This window comes from Brienomyrus brachyistius, chromosome 23 (assembly GCF_023856365.1).
Source record: "Brienomyrus brachyistius isolate T26 chromosome 23, BBRACH_0.4, whole genome shotgun sequence".
Classification (NCBI taxonomy): domain Eukaryota; kingdom Metazoa; phylum Chordata; class Actinopteri; order Osteoglossiformes; family Mormyridae; genus Brienomyrus; species Brienomyrus brachyistius.
The window spans coordinates 12,704,710-12,724,919 of record NC_064555.1 but is presented as its reverse complement, the minus strand read 5'-3'; the positions used below and the strand labels follow the sequence as shown (position 1 = coordinate 12,724,919).

Below are 20,210 nucleotides of genomic sequence, written 5' to 3'. Positions count from 1 at the left end.
GTCAGGGAGACCTTGCTACAGCCTGAAGGTGGAAATCGAGAGACTGAGGAAAGGCTCCTACTCTCAGCCTGTTTGTATCCTGAACAAGGACTCCCAGCTAATGAGCCACGTTACACACTTTAACCAGCTCACTGTCATTGCACGTCTTTTCAGCAGTTGACATACTGTTGTGTATTTTTTGCCTGTTTTGCAGTCGTTTTATCTTGTGTTATTTTAACTTTCATTTTATTCTTATGTTGTAATTTGATTTTTCATCTTTTGTATTGTATATTTCATCAAAGACATTTCAGGAAGCAACTGGAAAGGCATTTCACTGCACAGTGGTGCAGTGTATGATTGTGTGTGTGATAAACAGGGGCGTTGCTAGACATTTTGGGTCCCATGAAAGCATATCATATTTGGCCAACAGCCAATCCAATTATGTTTCAAAATTTTTAGCCCCCCTTGAAATTGTTCTAATTTTACCCCTTTACAGTGCCCTTGGTGACAAATAAAACTTCAATTTTGTTGTACAATGATATATTAAAAGGTGATAATATAAATGGGGGCGGCATGGTGGTGCAGTGGTTAGCACTATTGCCTCACACCTCTAGGACCCGGGTTCGAGTCTTCGCCTGAATCACATGTGTGTGGAGTTTGCATGTTCTCCCCATGTCGTCGTGGGGTTTCCTCCAGGTACTCCAGTTTCCCCCCACAGTCCAAAAACATGCTGAGGCTAATTGGAGTTGCTAAATTGCCCATAAGTGTACATGTGTGAGTGAATGGTGTGTGAGTGTGCCCTGCGATGGGCTGCCCCCCCATCCTGGGTTGTTCCCTGCCTCGTGCCCATTGCTTCCGGGATAGGCTCCGGACCCCCTGCAACCCAGTAGGAAAAGCGGTTTGGAAAATGGATGGATGGATAATATAAATGTCGGGATCGGTCCCTGTTTTGTCCCAATCTGTCCGCTGTTTCCCTGTTTGACCAACAGATGTCGCTGGCCGTTCCATTCTTCGTGTTTAGCACCTTTGTTAGTTCCAAATGTTTTCCGTGCTCCTTGGGTATGGAGCGAAATTCGTGCCCCCCGCTTTCTAGAGAGCAGTGACTGAACAGTGATTGCATTTCGTGGTGGCACGATTTCTTCGTTTAATTGTGTGTAATGTAAACCCTTATAATAGTTTTTTTCTGGATTATAGTTAAATAAGATTGTAATTGGAATAATGGGTTTACTTTTCAATGTGTCACATTATCTTCACAACACTCACTGAAAAGCAATGGCTCCTCTGCACTGCATTTCCACATTTCACGGTTTCTGCGTGCTGTGCATTGTAAACAATACGTTGCATCGATTACGCAAAATGAAGTCGTCTTTGCATTTCAAGGTGGCAGGAATTCTGCTCCATAGTACAGCGATAACAATGACCTCTATACAAAATGTATCACCTAATATCTTGATAATTTATACAAACGTGCATGAAGTTAAACCAGTATATTTAATGTTGTGTTGGGGTAGCCTATTGAATTGAAACAACCACTATGCTAAACTCAATGATATGCTAAACCCAAATTCTCAGAACATCTTGAGTCAGATTAATTTTGGTTTCGAATAGAAACCTCTGTATTTCTAGGCGTCCTAGAGATTTGTGACGTCAGGTCCTCTCTTGGTTGCTATTGGTGGAAAAGGACTCACCCCGCCTAATATTTTATTTATTTTTTTGCTCTGAAAGAAATGCAACCGGAATAGAACCCACAGTGGAGTCTGTGTTGTGCCCTGATGGGGCGTTTGATTCCTTGCCACAGGAACCCCCCGATCCCACCACCATGCGGAAAGTCGTGTTTTTCACACTAATACTTTTTTGCATTGACTCCACATTTGCAGGTACGTTTTGATGAATATTAATTTGCTTTAAAACGCCATCCTAAAGTGAGACGAAGGATAATGCTGTCTTGCTTAACACTGGTGTTTGATTTCCTTACTAAATTTTTAAGCATGTGTTTTGTATTTAAAAAAACTATACTATAATATTTATATGTACCGTGTGATGATTGTGTTACTGGCCATTGGTGGGGGATTCAAATTATACTAACAATTTAAGTTGAGGCCCCATTTTGGCGGAGGCGTCTCGGCTTCAGCTCGGGAAAGGCTGTGCTGACCGCCGCTCCTGCTTAATACCTTAAAACTTCAGATGTACTGAATTTCTGCCTTGTTGGTTGGCTTTGAATAGGGTTTGGAATGTGAATTGATGTACTATATTTTATTTGGTATCTTACTAATTTGGTTATATTTACCCAAATTATGATCATTGACTGACACTGAATATGTTAGTAGATATTTTCATAATTGTTCTTACTTTAGTTTTGTATGATATAATTTATATATCAAAAGACCCAGCTGCTTCTCTTAAAGACCAGCGTGATTGTGCGAATGTGGCCGTAACTCTTCGCCTACTCGCATTTTTAGTGCGTCTGTGATATGACAGTACATTTAAGAGACAATTATAGCAGTAGTTAGCTCGATAGATTAAAAAACACATATAATTAGACATCGAGAAAGAGCGCAAAAGCCACAAAGTCAGCGTAAATAAATTAAAATATATAAAATCTTTTACTTTCGTTTTTTACCTTATTTGATGTATTCCTGGAAATTAGTGACGTCGTATGGTTATATTTTGGAATTGGTTAAGTGTCAGAGAGAGCCAGTCATTTCATTAACGAGTCAATAAATGCTTTAAAACTGGTGACAAGACTTGTAATCCGCTAATAGCTTTGAGTAGTTTTTACCCTCCTAGATTTTAAAGTATGGAATTACTAGGTGGAAGCTGCTAGATAGTTTAAAGTTTCAACCAGCACACCTGGAAAATGACGTAGATTTCATAAGTTTTTAAATATGTTAATATACATGCAGATATCACTGTATTCACATTGTAGCCTGTATTGTATTCCACTACAGGAAAATACAGTATAATACAAAAAAACGTAGAGAGATCCCAGCTATATAACTTGCAATGATTGTTTTGTTTTCCCAGTGACACACTCCCTATGGTATGTCTACACTGGTACGTCAGGGATACCTGACTTCCCAGAGTTTGTATCTGTGGGGCTGGTAAATGGGGAGCCCATCGATTACTATGACAGCAAAATACGCAGAGTGACTCCCCGCCAGCGATGGTTAGAGCAGTCTGCGGAGCCTGGTTACTGGGAAATGCAGTATCAGTATAGCAGATATGCAGAGGGTGAGATGAAAAGGAGCATCGAAGTGGCAAAGAAGCTCTTCAATCACTCAGAAGGTAAGTGGTGCATGTTTACCACAGTGATCCTGACAGTGTGTGACATGTTTGTTAGTGATGTAAGAGTTCTGAGTTCTGGATCCAGACCACAGTACAAACATTCAGAATGTCATGTTTGCGGTTCTGGAACATGGAGCCAGGACACTCATCCCAATCCTCTAGCATAGATGCAGCCTGCTGAGCTCTCATTATATTACAAATGTTAAAAACTCATTATTCATTTCACAATTAACACTATTTCATGGCATAGATAGATTTAGTATACTTTGTATATTATATTTCTTACATATTTCTTTGACTTGATACCGTATGTAATTCTGATGATTTTCTGTGCAGGAGAATTGTTATTATGTATGGCTAAGAACGGGCTTTAATTTCCACACTAATGAAATATGACATCAGTATTTTCATATTGTACTTCAGTGGAATTTAATGGAATTTACCTTATTTTTTTACAGTTTTATGCTGTAGCCAATTAGTGCATTTCTCGGTTATTAAATCACAAGGCAGCTGTAATCAGACAACTTCCACAATTATTCTAAGTGATTTTTTTGGCCAGATTTCTGTTTATTTTCTGTACAATTTGGACAATAGCACAGTTGTCTAAATGCATAAATGAAACCACTGCACCTGGGCCAAGAGAAAGCAAACCTGATATATACTGTCTGCATGTGGCGTGTGGCCTGAGCTGCGTTCAGTATTTATACTCTGACTGTGTGCAGTTACATGCTATGAAACATGTCACTGCCTGATGGGTCTCGGCACACTTCAGTGTCAGAGAAGCACAAGCCAGGGGTCAGTACACTTCCTGCTGTGTGGCACCAAGGACATAGTCTGTCCTTTAGAGAAGCTGCCTGTATTAGCATTGTTGCATCACACACAGCATGCAAATTCACACCATTTAGGGGTTTGTCCCCCCAGCACCTGCCCCCATGTAAATGTAGGAATTCCCCACCTGGCCTCTGATTGGTCCATGATCAGCTGCCATTGACACACTGTGAGGGCGTCGTCATTCTGAGGAGGCATCAGGAGCCTCTGTCCTTTATACACTGTGCTCACAGACTGACACTGTGCTCACAGACTGACACTGAAGCTCTGAGGTATACAGGATGGGTGCTGGGGAAGTTCACCTCTCAGCTGCTCTAGTCCAGTTTCCAGAACGTGTATGAATTTAATGTTATTTAATGCTGCAGTGTATGTGTAGGATCCTGAGAGTGAGGAGCTGCTGACAGGACTGTTTGAAATCGCATCAAACCTGCCTGCTAATTCTCTCCTCTTTCTGTGCAGGTATTCATACATATCAGAACATGTATGGCTGTGAGTGGAATGATGAAACTGGGGTCACAGATGCTTTTGATCAGTATGGCTATGATGGGAGTGACTTCATTACATTGGACTTCAAGACCATGAGCTTTGTGACTCCAGTGCAGCAGGCATTTCCCACTAAACGGAAGTGGGACAGTGACACAGGTCGTCTTGAAGAAGAAAGAAATTATTTCACCTGGACCTGCACTGACTGGCTGAAGAAGTATGTGAGCTACGGGAAGAGCACACTGGAGAGGACAGGTACAGTACAGCAGGTCTGGGACTGGGGCTGTGCTGCTTAGCAGGTACACTGAGTGTCAGGCTCCTCTCAGCTCCTGTTCCCCCTCCCGTCCCCCTATGAACTTCTGTCTGCCATCCCACTTGGTCGATTCTCACAAGCAGCAGTATTAGGTGGTATTAGATTATTAACACCTTCCTGACTGAAATACTAAGAATTTCAATACTGTCGCTGTCCTGATGCAGGCTTATAGCCAAAATGTGTAGAATATTAATCACTTTATGTATTTACAGGAGACATTACTGGTGATGAAGTGTAACGTTTCATTTATGGATGTTTTTGTCTTTCTCCCCAAGTCCGCCCTGAGGTGTCTCTGCTGCAGAAGGACCCCTCCTCTCCTGTCACCTGCCACGCAACCGGCTTCTTCCCCAAAGGGATCGTGGTGACCTGGCAGAAAGATGGAGTGGACATGCACAGCGATGTGGAGGTGGAGGAGACCCTGCCAAATGGGGACGGAACATTCCAGATCACATCAAAACTCACGGTGAAGCCTGAGAACTGGAAGAGGAACAGCTACAGCTGTGTCGTGCAGCACAAGAGCTCAAAGGATGACATTGCTGTGCTGCTGGAGGAGAAGAACATAAGGACCAATCAGGGTAAGAGGAGCAGCGACACAGTAATGAGAGAGAGCAGCTAATGGGCGTCACTGTCAGGGGTGAACATGGTGCTTTAACCTTATTTTAGGAGGCGTTTCCTGGGGCATCATCGTCGGCTGTGTGGCTGCTGCTCTGGCTCTCGTTGCTGTTGTCACTGGGGTCGTGTTGTGGAGGAGGAGCAGGACAGGTAACAGCAAAGCCGACAGACACAGAGAACAATGGCATCCACACTGAAACACCAGTGACGTTTCAAAGCATGTAACTGCACACAGTCATTATACTGGAGTCTCTGACACCCGAACGATGCACAGAGTCTGAGTGCCTGTGTCTGACTCTGTGTCCCTCTGTGTTTCAGGCTATGGGAAAGCTGGCAGTGAGTATTGTTACGCTTATATTGCTGTTGCCACAACTATATACATATATAAATAGTATTTAAATTTAATTTAATTGATTTAAGTGGAAATATCACCTTGACTAAATTGCCTTTAATATGTACAGTGGGGCAAAAACGTATTTGGCAGCCACCGATTGTGCCAGTTGTCCCACTTAGAGAGATAACGAGTTCAAACAGGTGCCATTAATATAGGTAATGAGTGGAGGATAGAAGAGCTTCTTAAAGAAGACGTAACAGATCTGTGAGGCCAGAATTCTTGCTTGTTTGTAGGTGCTAAATACTTATTTTCTGCACCATTATACAATTATACCATTATAGAAATACATACAATGTGATTTCCTGGATTTATTTTTTTACATTCTGTCTCTCACAGTTGCAGTTTACCTATGATGAAAATGACAGACCTCTCTCATCTTTTTAAGTGGGACAACTGGCACAATCGTTGGCTGCCCAATATTTTTTTTTGCCCCACTGTATGTATGTATAGAATATAACCAAACCATGTGACGTAATCTTTGGGTTTTTCACTGTAGCGTCTGACACTGATTCTGAGAACTCCAGCCAACAGCAACCAAAAGCATGAGTTCACCCTCCATGATGTTACAGTAAGTCCTGTTACCGTGGAACATACCTTCTGAGAAGTTATTTACACTGCCAAGCTCACATTCATTAAAAAACAAATCATTCCATTTTCTTATATAAGTGATATATGTGCTATACTTCAGGAAATTGTTGGATATGATGCTTGGTGAAAAAGCAGCCCGCCAGCTGAGCTTTTAGGTACATTACACTATGTGCATTGTCCTAATCAAAGCGTGTTGCGTGGGGATGATATCTACCCCCATCCATCCCACAAACATCTAAACCATCCTGACATAAGCAGTACAGTGTAAAATTAAGCATGTCCACGTTTGCATTTAGATCTTGTAGCGTCGGTGGGATGGCTTCCGTGTAGCGGAACTGCTTTGCGTTCCCCGTCGTGCTCCACGCCCCTTGTATGTAACCCCATGTATGTTCTCTGCTAAACTAGGGAACCAGTGCAACTATTATGTCATTGTACTTCTCTGTGTGCGCCGATCTGTGCCCAATCCTCATGTATTCCTGTGCTCTTTGTAAATAATTACCTTGTATGATTTACTGTCCGCTGTGAGACCTCCCCTTCTTCCCCTGTTCCGTCTGGGTGGTTTGGTGCACGGTGAGATTGTTTTCTTGCGAGTTGAACAGGAGTCTTTTTAAGGGTTATTATTAAGTTTATGGTCATTTTCTTCTCACCACTTCAAAGCCTGGGTCTGCGGTACGTCTCAATGTCTTATTAAATTACTCTACTGGCGTTTCTCCCAAACATATTTATTTTTCATTATTCAGTCCAAGTTATCCAAAAGTCTTTCTTCTGAGAAAGAAAATATCTTAGAACTAACCTGAAATTGAAAAACTTGGTTTTAAACGTATTCGTCTTCAGCAGCCCTGTACAGCGCAGGCTACACTGCCACCAGGTGGTGTTGGAGGGAAAAACACAATTTAACAGAACAATAGGACTTTAACTGATACAAGAATATGCGTATATGACCAGTTTCATTAGTTACTGGGGTGTTACAGTACATTTCATTACTGCTGCCGCTTGAATATCATTAGGATCATTTCCATTTCTGCCGTTAACCCAGGGATATTTTTATTTTTCCCCATTCCCGTCGAATACCGCTTATATCCGTGGTATTACCACGTTCCCTTTTCTCATGCAGCTCTCTAATCTGTATACATAAGTTTGTTTTATTCATTTTGTCTAATTTGTCGTCCTGCTACATTCAGGAAATTTTCTTCTAATTTGTCTAATTTTGGTTTCAGGTTGATTTCATTCTCTAGAGAAGAGAGAAGATGAGATGCTTATAAAAGCCATATACACACACAATATTATATTGTCTATTCCTTAATAAGCTTTTAGCAAACTTACAATCAGCAGCAGTCATGAACAGAATAGATTTAATGTTAGTTTCCTGTATTTGCAGTTAAATATGCTGTTTTATTCATACAGTAAAGGAGAAAATTACAAGCCCCCTGTCTGAAATTGAACAAAAAAGTTAACTTTACCAAGGAAATAACTATTACCAAAAAGTGTGCACAAGTGTGTTACAAAAGAATAAAAGATATCATGGGTTAATCATTTTGATCACATCAGTTTTCAATGAATTTGTTATCCACCAATATAGAATATTTTATACAAAGAAGTTGATGAATGAAAACATTAATGAATGTTTCATTCTGAAGTTTCATGAATGTTAACATTGGACAGAATTTTAGGAAAATGTTCCATTTCTTTTGGGGGCTAAGAATTCTGACATGACCTGTAGTTGCTCTGCTCTGTCACTGTGCGGCACTGCAGTCTGTTTTTTATCATGATCCGTCTCTTTAAATGCCGCACAGCCTGCTGATGAGGACGCCTGTGTGACCCTGTGTGTGAGATGCACTGATCACTGACTCTCAGTAACGAGCACCAAGGAAAAGCAACAGCAACCAGAAAGATGGACAATGAAACAATGAATGTGGCTGATAAATGTATGAAACAGTGTAACAGATCATCATCTAATTTATTATTACAGGAGATCAACTTCAAATTGACCAGTTATATTTAATTGTTACATAGTTACACTCAGCTGAGGATTATTGGTGACTTACTGACTTATTTTAAATGCTTCTAAATAATTGAGTATCTAGTGCATTTCTCACAGGGTTTTCATACATTGTTCTTTTTGTATTTGATATATTTTTCTGTTTTAAGTTGTGAATTTGTTTCTTTGACAATTAACGAGATATTATGAGCTTTTTTAGTCAAAGTGCTGTGGCTAATATTACCCTAAACCTGACAGTCAGTGTCAGTTGGTGGTTTTACATACAGAACTGTTTAAGTAATAATGAAATTCTGTTTCTCAATTTTATTATTTGCAGAAGTGGAAAAACGTATGAATATATGATTGCCATATTCATAAATGAAACATTTTAATACCAGTTAAATTGCTCCAATATAAAGAAAATGAAACTGTTTTGAATTAAGACATTCTGTTTAACATTTGCTAATGAAATAGAGGATAAATCTGGACAGGTGTGTGTTTGTCATTTTCAATATAATGTATTGCAGGACCAGCAGGAAATTACATATTTAATCCTTAATTTCTTTAAATGTGTTATCTCTACACAGGAATGTTTCACTGAAGGTTTTTCTTGTTTGTGTTTTGATATAATATGGCTCAGTTCCTGTATGCCAGTGGAAAAATATACTAACATCTACCATCCTGCTGCGTTGTGTTCAGTACAAGCAACAATTGTATAATTTAATTTCATTTAGTTTAATTGAATGTCGCATTTGCAAATTCATGAAACCACAACTATCATCTGTAAATTCTGCATGACCCCCATCAGGCTCGTCAGCATTCTCGTGTACTTGGGTCCAAACACCAACTTCTCCAGCTGGGCCGTAGACTTTCTGACAGGCAGATCCCAGGTTGTCCAAGTGGACGGACACACATCCTCGACACCCCAAACACAGGAACCCCCCAGGGTTGTGTGCTGAGCCCCCTGCTCTACTCCCTATACACACATGACTGTGTGGCCACATTCCAGTCTAACACCGCTGTCAAGTTTGCTGACACAGTCCTAGTGGGTCGGATCTTCCATAACGATCAAACACCCTACCAGAAGGAGGTGGAGAATGTCATGGTTTTGGTAAAATCATGTTCACCTTAATTGGAGACAGTTTTTATTGTATGTGAACTGTTTCACTCTGTAAGAGAGTTTACCTCATTCATCCTGGTCGATATTTACATTCCACATTCAGTTATGTGAACACAAATCCTTAAAAAAGCTGGCAGATCTTATTTCTAAAGCTGGGAGTGAACAGCCAGACTCCATTCTGATTATATGTGGTGACAAAGGAGATCTAAGTGCAGACAGCGTGTGACATGTGCTACGAGGGAAGGAAATATTAAGGGTCACTGTTACACCATAATGAAAGATGTTCATCACACTGAGGCATGTTGTTATTTTTATTAAACATTCTGATCATAGACTTTTTCCATCTGAAAGCCGTAACTAATCCTCTGCTTGACCCCATGCTGTTCGCATATAGGGCCAGAAGGCCGGCTTGCGATGTTAACCTGGCCCTACGTTCTTTACTAGAGCATCTTGACACCTCCGGCTCCTATGTGACAGTACTGTTTGAGAACATAAGCTCAGCTTTTAATGCCATCGATCCTGAGCTGCTGCAGGTTAAACTCTCCCAGCTGTCTGTGCTGTTTTCTACCTGTTTCCGGATCACAGGTTTGCTTAAAAACAGAAGACAGTAGGTTCAGCTGGAGAAACGCACCTGACAGCCTTATCCTCGTCACTGGTGCGCCCCAAGGCTGTGTTTTGTCTCCCCTTTGCTTCAGACAGCTACCAATGATGGCACCTCCAATGACCCTTCAGTGAAAACCCTGAAGTTTGATGACACCACTGTGGTCAGATTCATGACTAACGGTTGATGACTTTGGATACAGAGACCATACAGTTAATGTCGCCAAAGCACCATGCAGAGCATCCTGACTGGGAGCATCACCACCTGGTTTGGTAGCTGCACCAAGCAGGACAGCACAGACCAGCACAAAGTGGCGTGTTCGGCTGCTCGCACTATCGGGTGTGATCTCCCAAACCTGCAGGCCACTCACAGGCAGCACTGCCACAACAAAGCATTAAAAATAATAAATGACTCTGCCCTCCTCAACACTGGCCTCATCTCACTGCTGATGGGTGTTGAACACTAGATGATTAATTGCACCTTTACACTTCATGGTTTCTGTAGCCAGATTCATCACTGTTAGTTGTGAGTCCGACCATAGGGGTGTCAGCAGCAAACCTCAGGATTTTCACTGTAGGGCTGGGATACACCCTGGACCAGATGCCAGTCCATCACAGATCTTAATAGTTATATTTTAGTTACATTTGCCTTGGGAAAATATGTACCTCTTTGTAATATTTTAATAAATATACTGAAACTGTTATGACCCCTATTACCTGAGAATATAAAGTTAAATATAAAGTTACACGTCTGTGCTGTAATGTTGGCTTCCCCCACTGCTAAAATAAAGGTCATACATGAAAGCAATCTAGTCTTAGAATGTTAAAAAAAAATAAAAATAAAATAAACTCCATTTCCCAGAACCTCTTGATGCATACAAATTTTTAGAAACGTCTTAATCCTGTAACATCCTAGAGATTCGTGATGTGAACCTACTGTCTTCTGTTTTTAAGCAAACCTGTGATCCGGAAACAGGTAGAAAACAGCACAGACAGCTGGGAGAGTTTAACCTGCAGTAGCTCAGGATCGATGGCATTAAAAGCTGAGCTTATGTTCTCAAACAGTACTGTCACATAGGAGCCGGAGGTGTCAAGATGCTCTAGTAAAGAACGTAGGGCCAGGTTAACATCGCAAGCCGGCCTTCTGGCCCTATATGCGAACAGCATGGGGTCAAGCAGAGGATTAGTTACGGCTTTCAGATGGAAAAAGTCTATGATCAGAATGTTTAATAAAAATAACAACATGCCTCAGTGTGATGAACATCTTTCATTATGGTGTAACAGTGACCCTTAATATTTCCTTCCCTCGTAGCACATGTCACACGCTGTCTGCACTTAGATCTCCTTTGTCACCACATATAATCAGAATGGAGTCTGGCTGTTCACTCCCAGCTTTAGAAATAAGATCTGCCAGCTTTTTTAAGGATTTGTGTTCACATAACTGAATGTGGAATGTAAATATCGACCAGGATGAATGAGGTAAACTCTCTTACAGAGTGAAACAGTTCACATACAATAAAAACTGTCTGCTCTTGGTTACTATTGGTTATTCTTTACGCTAAGAGCGCAACCTGCTGCGGAGTGTATCAGTGTCATGGGCACACTTTGGTAAATGAGTTCTTTGTTTACATTATCTCCGCTTTTTGCAGTCATTTCGTTCAGCATTAACGACATCCTTGCAGGTAAGTTTTAATAAACCTGATTTAACGTTAAAACTTCATGTATTTCTTAATTTGTCTTCTGTTATATTGGTTTCATTATTGAGATGCCAGTAAACGAGCAAATTTGAGATTTAAAGTGTTTATTTTTAAAAGATATTGTTCTCTTATGCTAAACAAGTGCAATTTGAAGCATGGTTGTTTTTTCTTAAGATACGTACGTGTAAGTATGTATTTTATGTATGTTAGGCTTTAAGACATTTAAATGTATATCTTATACTGTAAGAGAAATATCAGAACTCAAAACAACAGTTTGTTTGGAAATCACAACGTAACTGAAATACAATGTACTTCATCGACTATGGAGATTTTGAATTGTATGACATTGTGGTGGGTTAAGTTTAAAAGTGCCTCATGGTATGACGCTGTGAGTCTTTACTGGCAGAATGATAAAAATGACTTTCGTTTCGTGTGTGTGCGTGTCTGTGTAAAAAACGTAGTGTTTAGGCCATAAGGTGAACCTAGAAAAAGTGACTAGAAATCACTTTTCGTTCCCACGTCTGGGCACTACTTTTTTAATGAATTTCTGGATAGACAACAGTCTTATGGCTTCTATGTTAAAAGTTCTCCACAAAAAATACTGCAGTTTTTTGTCAGGATGCAAAAATGTGTATAATTAGGAATTTACAAAAAACGAAAATCTCATGCTGCTAGTTTGGCCTGTAACTTTATTAATATGCATTTAATCAAAACAAAATATATGTCAAATCCACATTTATACATGTAGCTACATATCTGAGACAAGTATTGGTGCATTAATCAACTCAATTTTGAAGGAAGACCATGAAATAATGCAATTTTTTTTTTTATAACGCACTTCAACTTCACCGATTGGCACCAAATAAAACTGAAGAACAAATTGAAACTTAAACATTTTTGTTATGTTTTATTCATCAAAATGTTCAGTAGGCACTTAGGAATCACACAAAATTAAAGATAACAACAGTTTTTGGTCCAAGTTGGCTAAAATGACTTGAAATGCTGGACTGCTGCACTAATTTTTCAATAATGACAAATATTAAACATTTTACAGCAGCTTCATTACAGCTCAAATCCAAGTAACCTGTGACACAGATCACCTTTACTCATCACTACTATCCTTATCACTATCATCAGAACCATCTTCACATGTAGCTCTTTCCTCTGTTTCCTGGAAAACATTTGTTTTCAGACAGCGGCATGAATCTGTACAGGACAGATTTGCAGACATACAGGAACATCTTCCAGTCTCACATTTGCCTTGCTTGCAACTGCAGTGGACAACCTGCAACACACTATCAGGGGCTGGATTTCTAGTCATCCACGTCACTGTTAACTCCCCATCCTCGAGGTGCCATCCATTGCCAACAGGTGAAGGGGCACACATTTTACCTTTCAGAGAATGTCTCATTATGGCTGCTTGGTAGTTTGCCCTTTTGCGGTGTTGGTACAAATGCCACCAACAGCTCTGTGTGATCATCCTACATTTTTAATACTAATTTCTGGATACTTGTCTATCACAAAATCTATCCGTGTACAATTGTGCCAGCAAGCTCCCCGAAGGTACTTGGTATGGACTGAATGGCTTGAATGACTGCCATGCCATCAAAAAGTATAGCTCCATTTACTGGTACTCTGTCAACTAAACAGTCTCCACCTTTGGTTTCCAGAACATCCATGAGAGCTGATTTGTTTGTTTTTGCAAGAGAACCATCAGCACTTGATAAAGGATATGACACAGTTCCCAAGGAGTAGGAGAGAATTTCCCTCAAGTCTATCTTTCTTCTTTGACCTATGACGAGCAGTCTGGAGAAAAGCTTCTTGTCTGCACGTAGAATTACTTCCTTGCCTGCTGCAGATTTCTTATTTGTCTTGGCTTGATCACTGAATGTCTTTAGTTTTAGTTTTTTGATGGGGGCAAATATGTCAACTGATGGTGATAGCAGTCTTTGGTCCATAAATTCCTGAACAGCATTTCCCCCCTTTTCTGAAGCTGTGAACAAATTCATCATAATTTCTTTAGCTGCAACTATTCCAGAGCTAAGACACACAATGCCATCTTGGTGTGAGTCAAAAGGATTCAGCATGGAATCTAGTAGACTTTGTCAAGAACCTGGTGTACTGTCTGTAACAGGACTTGTGATATCGTACTTCCAGAGACACACAGTCTTTGTCTTTAATATGCACAAGAATGCTAGTGTCTTCCTTCATCTAAGCTGCTTTGAGCAACTGGCCTGTAATAAATATGTATTTAAAAAACATAAGTTCTCACTGTTCATGCATATGTGTATGCAAAAACTGACTGCACTATAAACATTATAATGTACATGTAATGTAAATATTGATGTATTTGAAAGTTAGTTATGGTTCTCAGTATATGGCATATAACTTTAAGTTCAAACGTGTGCTTTATACCTGCCGACAGCGTCTCTGCTTGTGAAAGATTGTCCTTCTGGCGTTTGCCTGCCACAGAGATGTACTTGTCCGTTTTCTTGCAAATTATGCACAAAGCAGGAAGTACAGGACCCGAACAAGCTATCGGCAGTCCGGTACTGGAAGTTTTTTTTTGGGCAATACGTTGACGAAATACTATTTCCCGATGACACAGACTGGTCTGTGTTATGATCATCACCAGCTTCAGGGCGCCGTGAAACTCGTTTCTCGGCCGCATCCAATCGCTTTTTGTCAATAAAACGCCGGTAGCAAGTGGAGTGAAACCCTGCGTCTTCGGGCACACGGTCAAACCTGATTTCTAGACAATGTTTGTATGTTTCTGCTATTTTCTGACTCTCACCCTGCAAGTCAAGCCACCGTTTGATGCAGTTTCTAAATGTATCCCACCGTGTGCGTGTAAAATCCTTCGTTTTTTCTTTTTTTATGGACGTGAGATGCATATAGCATCATCCATCCATCCATCCATCATCTCCCGCTTAATCCGGAGTCGGGTCGCGGGGGCAGCAGCCTCAGCAGGGAGACCCAGACTTCCCTCTCCCCGGCCACTTCGTCTAGCTCCTCTGGGGGGACCCCGAGGCGTTCCCAGGCCAGCCGAGAGACATAGTCTCTCCAGCGTGTCCTGGGTCTTCCCCGGGGCCTCCTCCCAGTGGGACATGCCCGGAATACCTCCCCAGGGAGGCGTCCCGGAGGCATCCTGATCAGATGCCCGAGCCACCTCATCTGGCTCCTCTCGATGCGGAGGAGCAGCGGCTCTACTCTGAGTCCCTCCCGAATGACTGAGCTCCTCACCCTATCTCTAAGGGAGAGCCCAGCCACCCTGCGGAGGAAACTCATTTCGGCCGCTTGTACCCGCGATCTCGTTCTTTCGGTCACTACCCAAAGCTCATGACCATAGGTGAGGGTAGGAACGTAGATCGACTGGTAAATCGAGAGCTTCGCCTTTTGGCTCAGCTCTCTCTTCACCATGACAGACCGATGCAGCGCCCGCATGACTGCTGACGCCGCACCGATCCGCCTGTCGATCTCCCGCTCCATCGTTCCCCCACTCGTGAACAAGATCCCGAGATACTTAAACTCCTCCACTTGGGGGAGGACCCCATCCCCAACCCGGAGAGAGCACTCTACCCTTTTCCGGCTGAGAACCATGGTCTCGGATTTGGAGGTGCTGATTCTCATCCCAGCCGCTTCGCACTCGGCTGCGAACTGCTCCAGTGAGAGCTGAAGGTCACGGCTCGATGAGGCCAACAGAACCACATCATCCGCAAAAAGCAGAGACCTAATCCTGAGGTCACCGAACCGGACGCCCTCAACGCCCTGGCTGCGCCTAGAAATTCTGTCCATAAAAACTATGAACAGAATCGGTGACAAAGGGCAGCCCTGACGGAGTCCAACCCTCACCGGAAACGAGTCCGACTTATTGCCGGCCATGCGGACCAAACTCTGGCACCGGTCATACAGGGACCGAACCGCCCTTAAAAGGGAGCCCGGTACCCCATACTCCCGGAGCACTCCCCACAGGACCCCACGAGGGACACGGTCGAATGCCTTTTCCAAGTCCACAAAACACATGTAGACTGGTTGGGCAAACTCCCATGAACCCTCCAGAACCCTGCTGAGAGTATAGAGCTGGTCCACTGTTCCACGGCCAGGGCGAAAACCACACTGCTCCTCCTGAATCCGAGGTTCGACAATCCGGCGGACCCTCCTTTCCAGGACCACCGAATAGACCTTACCAGGGAGGCTGAGGAGTGTGATCCCCCTGTAGTTGGAGCACACCCTCCGGTCCCCCTTCTTAAAGAGGGGGACCACCACCCCGGTCTGCCAGTCCAGAGGTACTGCCCCCGATGTCCACGCGATGCTGCAGATGCGTGTCAACCAGGACAGCCCCGCAGCATCCAGAGCCTTGAGGAACTCTGGGCGAATCTCGTCCACCCCCGGGGCCCGGCCACCGAGGAGCTTTTTGACCACCTCAGCGACCTCCACCCCCGAGATAGGCGAGTCCACCCCCAAGTCCCCACACTCTGCTTCCATATTGGAAGGCGTGTCGGTGGGATTGAGGAGGTCTTCGAAGTACTCCCTCCACCGACCCAAAACGTCCCGAGCTGAGGTCAGCAGCGCACCATCCCCACCATAAATAGTGTTGATGCTGCACCGCTTTCCCGCCCGGAGCCGCCGGATGGTGGACCAGAATCTCCTCGAAGCCGTCCGGAAGTCGTTCTCCATGGCCTCACCAAACTCCTCCCACACCCGAGTTTTTGCCTCAGCGACCGCCAAAGCCGCATTCCGCTTGGCCTGCCGGTAGCCGTCAGCTGCGTCTGGAGTCCCACAGGCCAGAAAGGCGCGATAAGACTCCTTCTTCAGCTTGACGGCATCCCTTACCACCGGTGTCCACCAGCGGGTTCGGGGATTACCGCCGCGACAGGCACCGACCACCTTGCGGCCGCAGCTCCGGTCAGCCGCCTCCACAATGGAGGCACGGAACATGGCCCATTCGGACTCAATGTCCCCCGCCTCCCCCGGGATATGGGAGAAGTTCTGCTGGAGGTAGGAGTTGAAACTTTCCCTGACAGGGGATTCCGCCAGACGTTCCCAGCAGACCCTCACTATACGCTTGGGCCTGCCAGGCCTGGCCGGCTTCCTCCCCCACCAGCGGAGCCAACCCACCACCAGGTAGTGATCGGTTGACAGCTCCGCCCCTCTCTTCACCCGAGTGTCCAAAACATGCGGCCGCAAGTCCGACGACACGACTACAAAGTCGATCATCGAACTGCGGCCTAGGGTGTCCTGGTGCCAAGTGCACATATGGACACCCTTATGCTTGAACATGGTGTTCATTATGGACAATCTGTGACGAGCACAGAAGTCCAATAACAAAACACCGCTCGGGTTCAGATCGGGGGGGCCGTTCCTCCCAATCACGCCCCTCCAGGTCTCACTGTCGCTGCCCACGTGAGCATTGAAATCCCCCAGCAGAACAAGGGAGTCCCCAGGAGGAGCGCTCTCCAACACCCCTTCCAAGGACTCCAAAAAGGGTGGGTATTCCGAACTGCTGTTTGGCGCATAAGCGAAAACAACAGTCAGGACCCGTCCCCCCACCCGAAGGCGGAGGGAGGCTACCCTCTCGTCCACTGCGGTAAACCCCAATGTACAGGCGCCCAGCCTGGGGGCAATAAGTATGCCCACGCCCGCTCGGCGCCTCTCCCCGCGGGCAACTCCAGAGTGGAAAAGGGTCCAACCCCCCTCAAGGAGACTGGTTCCAGAGCCCAAGCCGTGCGTCGAGGTGAGTCCGACTATATCTAGCCGGAACTTCACAACCTCGCGCACCAGCTCAGGCTCTTTCCCCATCAGAGAGGTGACATTCCATGTCCCTAGAGCTAGCTTCTGCAGCCGAGGATCGGACCGCCAAGGTCCCCGCCTTTGGCCGCCGCCCAGATCACTTCGCACCCGACCCCTATGGCCCCTCCCATGGGTGGTGGTGCATATAGCATTGTTTATAAACCCTTTTACTGACTTTTGGTGGAGGTCTGACAATAATTTCATCCTCTTCGCTACTCGATAGTGACGACAAGGGCGCTGCCATCTTAGACCATGTTTACATGTCGTTCCGACGTTTCGCCATCTCATTGGTCTAGCGGCAAGCACGTGACGCGAAGCCGCATCTCTCACCTTTAAAAAATGATTACGCGAGGATGGGACTATTGCCAACTTTATACACTTGTAAAAAAATAACTGCTGGATTACACATGGAGAACTTTTATTTTTTCATTCTATACCAATTGATCCTTTTATTGGAATAAAAAGAATGTAGTGCCCCATATATGGGAACGGAATGAAACGAAAAGCTGCTTCACCTTACGGCCTAGTTCTTGTTTAACTAGAATAACACATCTAAGCTAGACAGACCTAACCATAGTGGAACATGCGGATTGTGGAAGTTAAATATTTAGATTGAAATCAATAAAATTCAGACACCATAGGGTAGGGTAAGTTTTCTGCTCATTTTGTCTGTGCACGCAGGGATTCCTCGCATGCAAATGAGAAAAGCACCTGATATCCCTGCGCAAGATCACCAAGGGGGTGTTCCGCAAAGTGGGATTTCTTGCTTAATCTGATAACTTTTCGCATTTAAGGGCTAAATGTAAGTGAATGAAGATAAAGTCAGTTTATCTCAGACTACCTTAAATCAAAGTTATCCAGCTAAGCAAGAAATCCTGCTTCCTAGAACAACCCCCCCCCCCCCCCCCTAAAGATGAGTACCGGCCCCAGCCGATGCTGCGCCCTAGGCGAGCATCATCCCCCCTTTGAGGTAAAGTCAGATTAGCAGACAAGTCAGCGCCCCCTCAGAAGGTGGTTCCCTAGACTATTGAGCAGGACTGACTAACCCTAGAACACAAAAGTTACACCTTCTGAAAATCTTTCATTGCAAGTGCACAGATCATATTCTACGCATCACAAATTAAGAAATTCTTGTGCTCACAGGTTAACTACAGATGCTGCAGTGAATATGGTGGCAAACACATTCACACAGCCGTATCAGAAGATGTAAACTGATAGACCAGTTTGACACATCTGCAAATCAACATGTGAATTCTTGCAATAAGATTCACTGTAGATTCACTGACAGACCAGGGGTGACTGTACTTGTGTTCTCACGTACCCGTTTTTCCATTGCCGAAAACCAGTTCCAATACTCAGGAACAGAAGGAAAAATCCCCGGATGTCCTCCTTGCCCCGGCCTAAATGTCAGGGATGCATTGGTTGCATCCTTACTGAACGAGACCGATCCCATGATCCATTGCGCCTCCAAGTTCATTCTTAGAAGGCGAGTTAGCAAGGCTGGTCTTCCCTGGTATTGAGAAACAGCCCAGGAGTCCAATGCAGTGCCAGTAGCGTTTTTTCTCTACTCAGTGTGACGGATTTTTTTTATCTGTCACATTTTAATCGATAATGTGCACTATTTAAAAAAATTATTTTTACTGTTATTGCTTAGTGCTTACACCATCTGCCAATTAATGTTTTAGTTTTAAAGAACATTGTAACGTTACAGAACCAATGCGTAAGGAAAAGTATCTTGCTATATAGTCTAACTTAAGTTTCTCTAAGATGATGCAAAATCTTAATGGTGAGGGCTAAGATAAGCGCTACTCCCATGTCAGTCTTGTTTATTGCTATTACTAATGTATTATCACAGTACTTTTAGCGCTATGAATGCTAATGCTATTCTGGCGGTAGCACATCATCTAGTGAGTCAGAGGTGTCTGTTTGTCACACATGCAGTAAGCGGTTCTGAGCAAAATCAGATGAATTGGGTAGCATTTATAAATTAAATATATAATTTGGATTAATTTTGTATTTTTAAATATAGAGGGATTACTGTGATCCAGTGTCTGTAACTGTAATGTGTGTGTTTTGCTTTCCCAGTGCCCCATTCCCTGCAGTATGTCTTCAGCGGCACATCAGGGATACCGAACCTCCCAGAGCTTATGATTGTAGGGCTGGTGGACGGGGAGCCCTTCGTTCACTATGACAGCAACAGCCACAGAATGACTCCATGTCAGGAATGGATGGTAAAGTCTGTGGGGCCTGATTACTGGGACACAGAGAGTGAAGCGGCAATGAGTGATGAGCTGGCGTTCAAAAAAAGCATAGAAGTGGCAAAGCAGCGTTTCAACCAAACCGGAAGTAAGTACTACATGTTTATGACAGTGACTGACAGTGTAACATGTTTATCTGAATGCTCTTCTCAGGCTGAACATATTAAAGCAGCACAGAACCAAACACACACTGTTATAGAGCAACTCTCCATATTTTCTACATTTGCAGGATGTTTTGTTTAGCTCATACAAACAAGCAACAACAAACAAATTTATTTTTGTATA

General features: G+C 43.6%; 2 protein-coding genes and 1 long non-coding RNA gene across 5 annotated transcripts in view; 2 read left to right on the top strand and 1 right to left on the bottom strand.

Moving 5' to 3' along the window:
* Positions 1-1,696: 1,696 nt before the first annotated feature.
* Positions 1,697-8,530, top strand: LOC125719458 (major histocompatibility complex class I-related gene protein-like). Its single transcript, XM_048994250.1, has 8 exons — positions 1,697-1,856; positions 3,004-3,264; positions 4,552-4,830; positions 5,164-5,463; positions 5,552-5,650; positions 5,819-5,836; positions 6,391-6,462; positions 7,700-8,530. The coding sequence occupies exons 1-7, from the start codon at positions 1,799-1,801 to the stop codon at positions 6,438-6,440; spliced, it is 1,065 nt and encodes a 354-aa protein (XP_048850207.1). The 5' UTR covers positions 1,697-1,798; the 3' UTR covers positions 6,441-6,462; positions 7,700-8,530.
* LOC125719462 (uncharacterized) overlaps positions 5,171-20,210 on the bottom strand; it is a 108,189-nt gene continuing 93,149 nt past the window's right edge. For all 3 annotated transcript variants that reach the window (XR_007385094.1, XR_007385093.1, XR_007385092.1), the window contains one exon: positions 5,171-5,254. This is a non-coding gene — a long non-coding RNA (uncharacterized LOC125719462). The remainder of the gene's footprint in view (positions 5,255-20,210) is intronic.
* Positions 11,725-20,210, top strand: part of LOC125719454 (class I histocompatibility antigen, F10 alpha chain-like) — a 73,836-nt gene continuing 65,350 nt past the window's right edge. The window contains exons 1-2 of the mRNA XM_048994242.1: positions 11,725-11,862; positions 19,753-20,013. Coding sequence (XP_048850199.1) covers positions 11,793-11,862; positions 19,753-20,013 — 331 coding nt within the window. The 5' untranslated portion in view covers positions 11,725-11,792. The remainder of the gene's footprint in view (positions 11,863-19,752; positions 20,014-20,210) is intronic.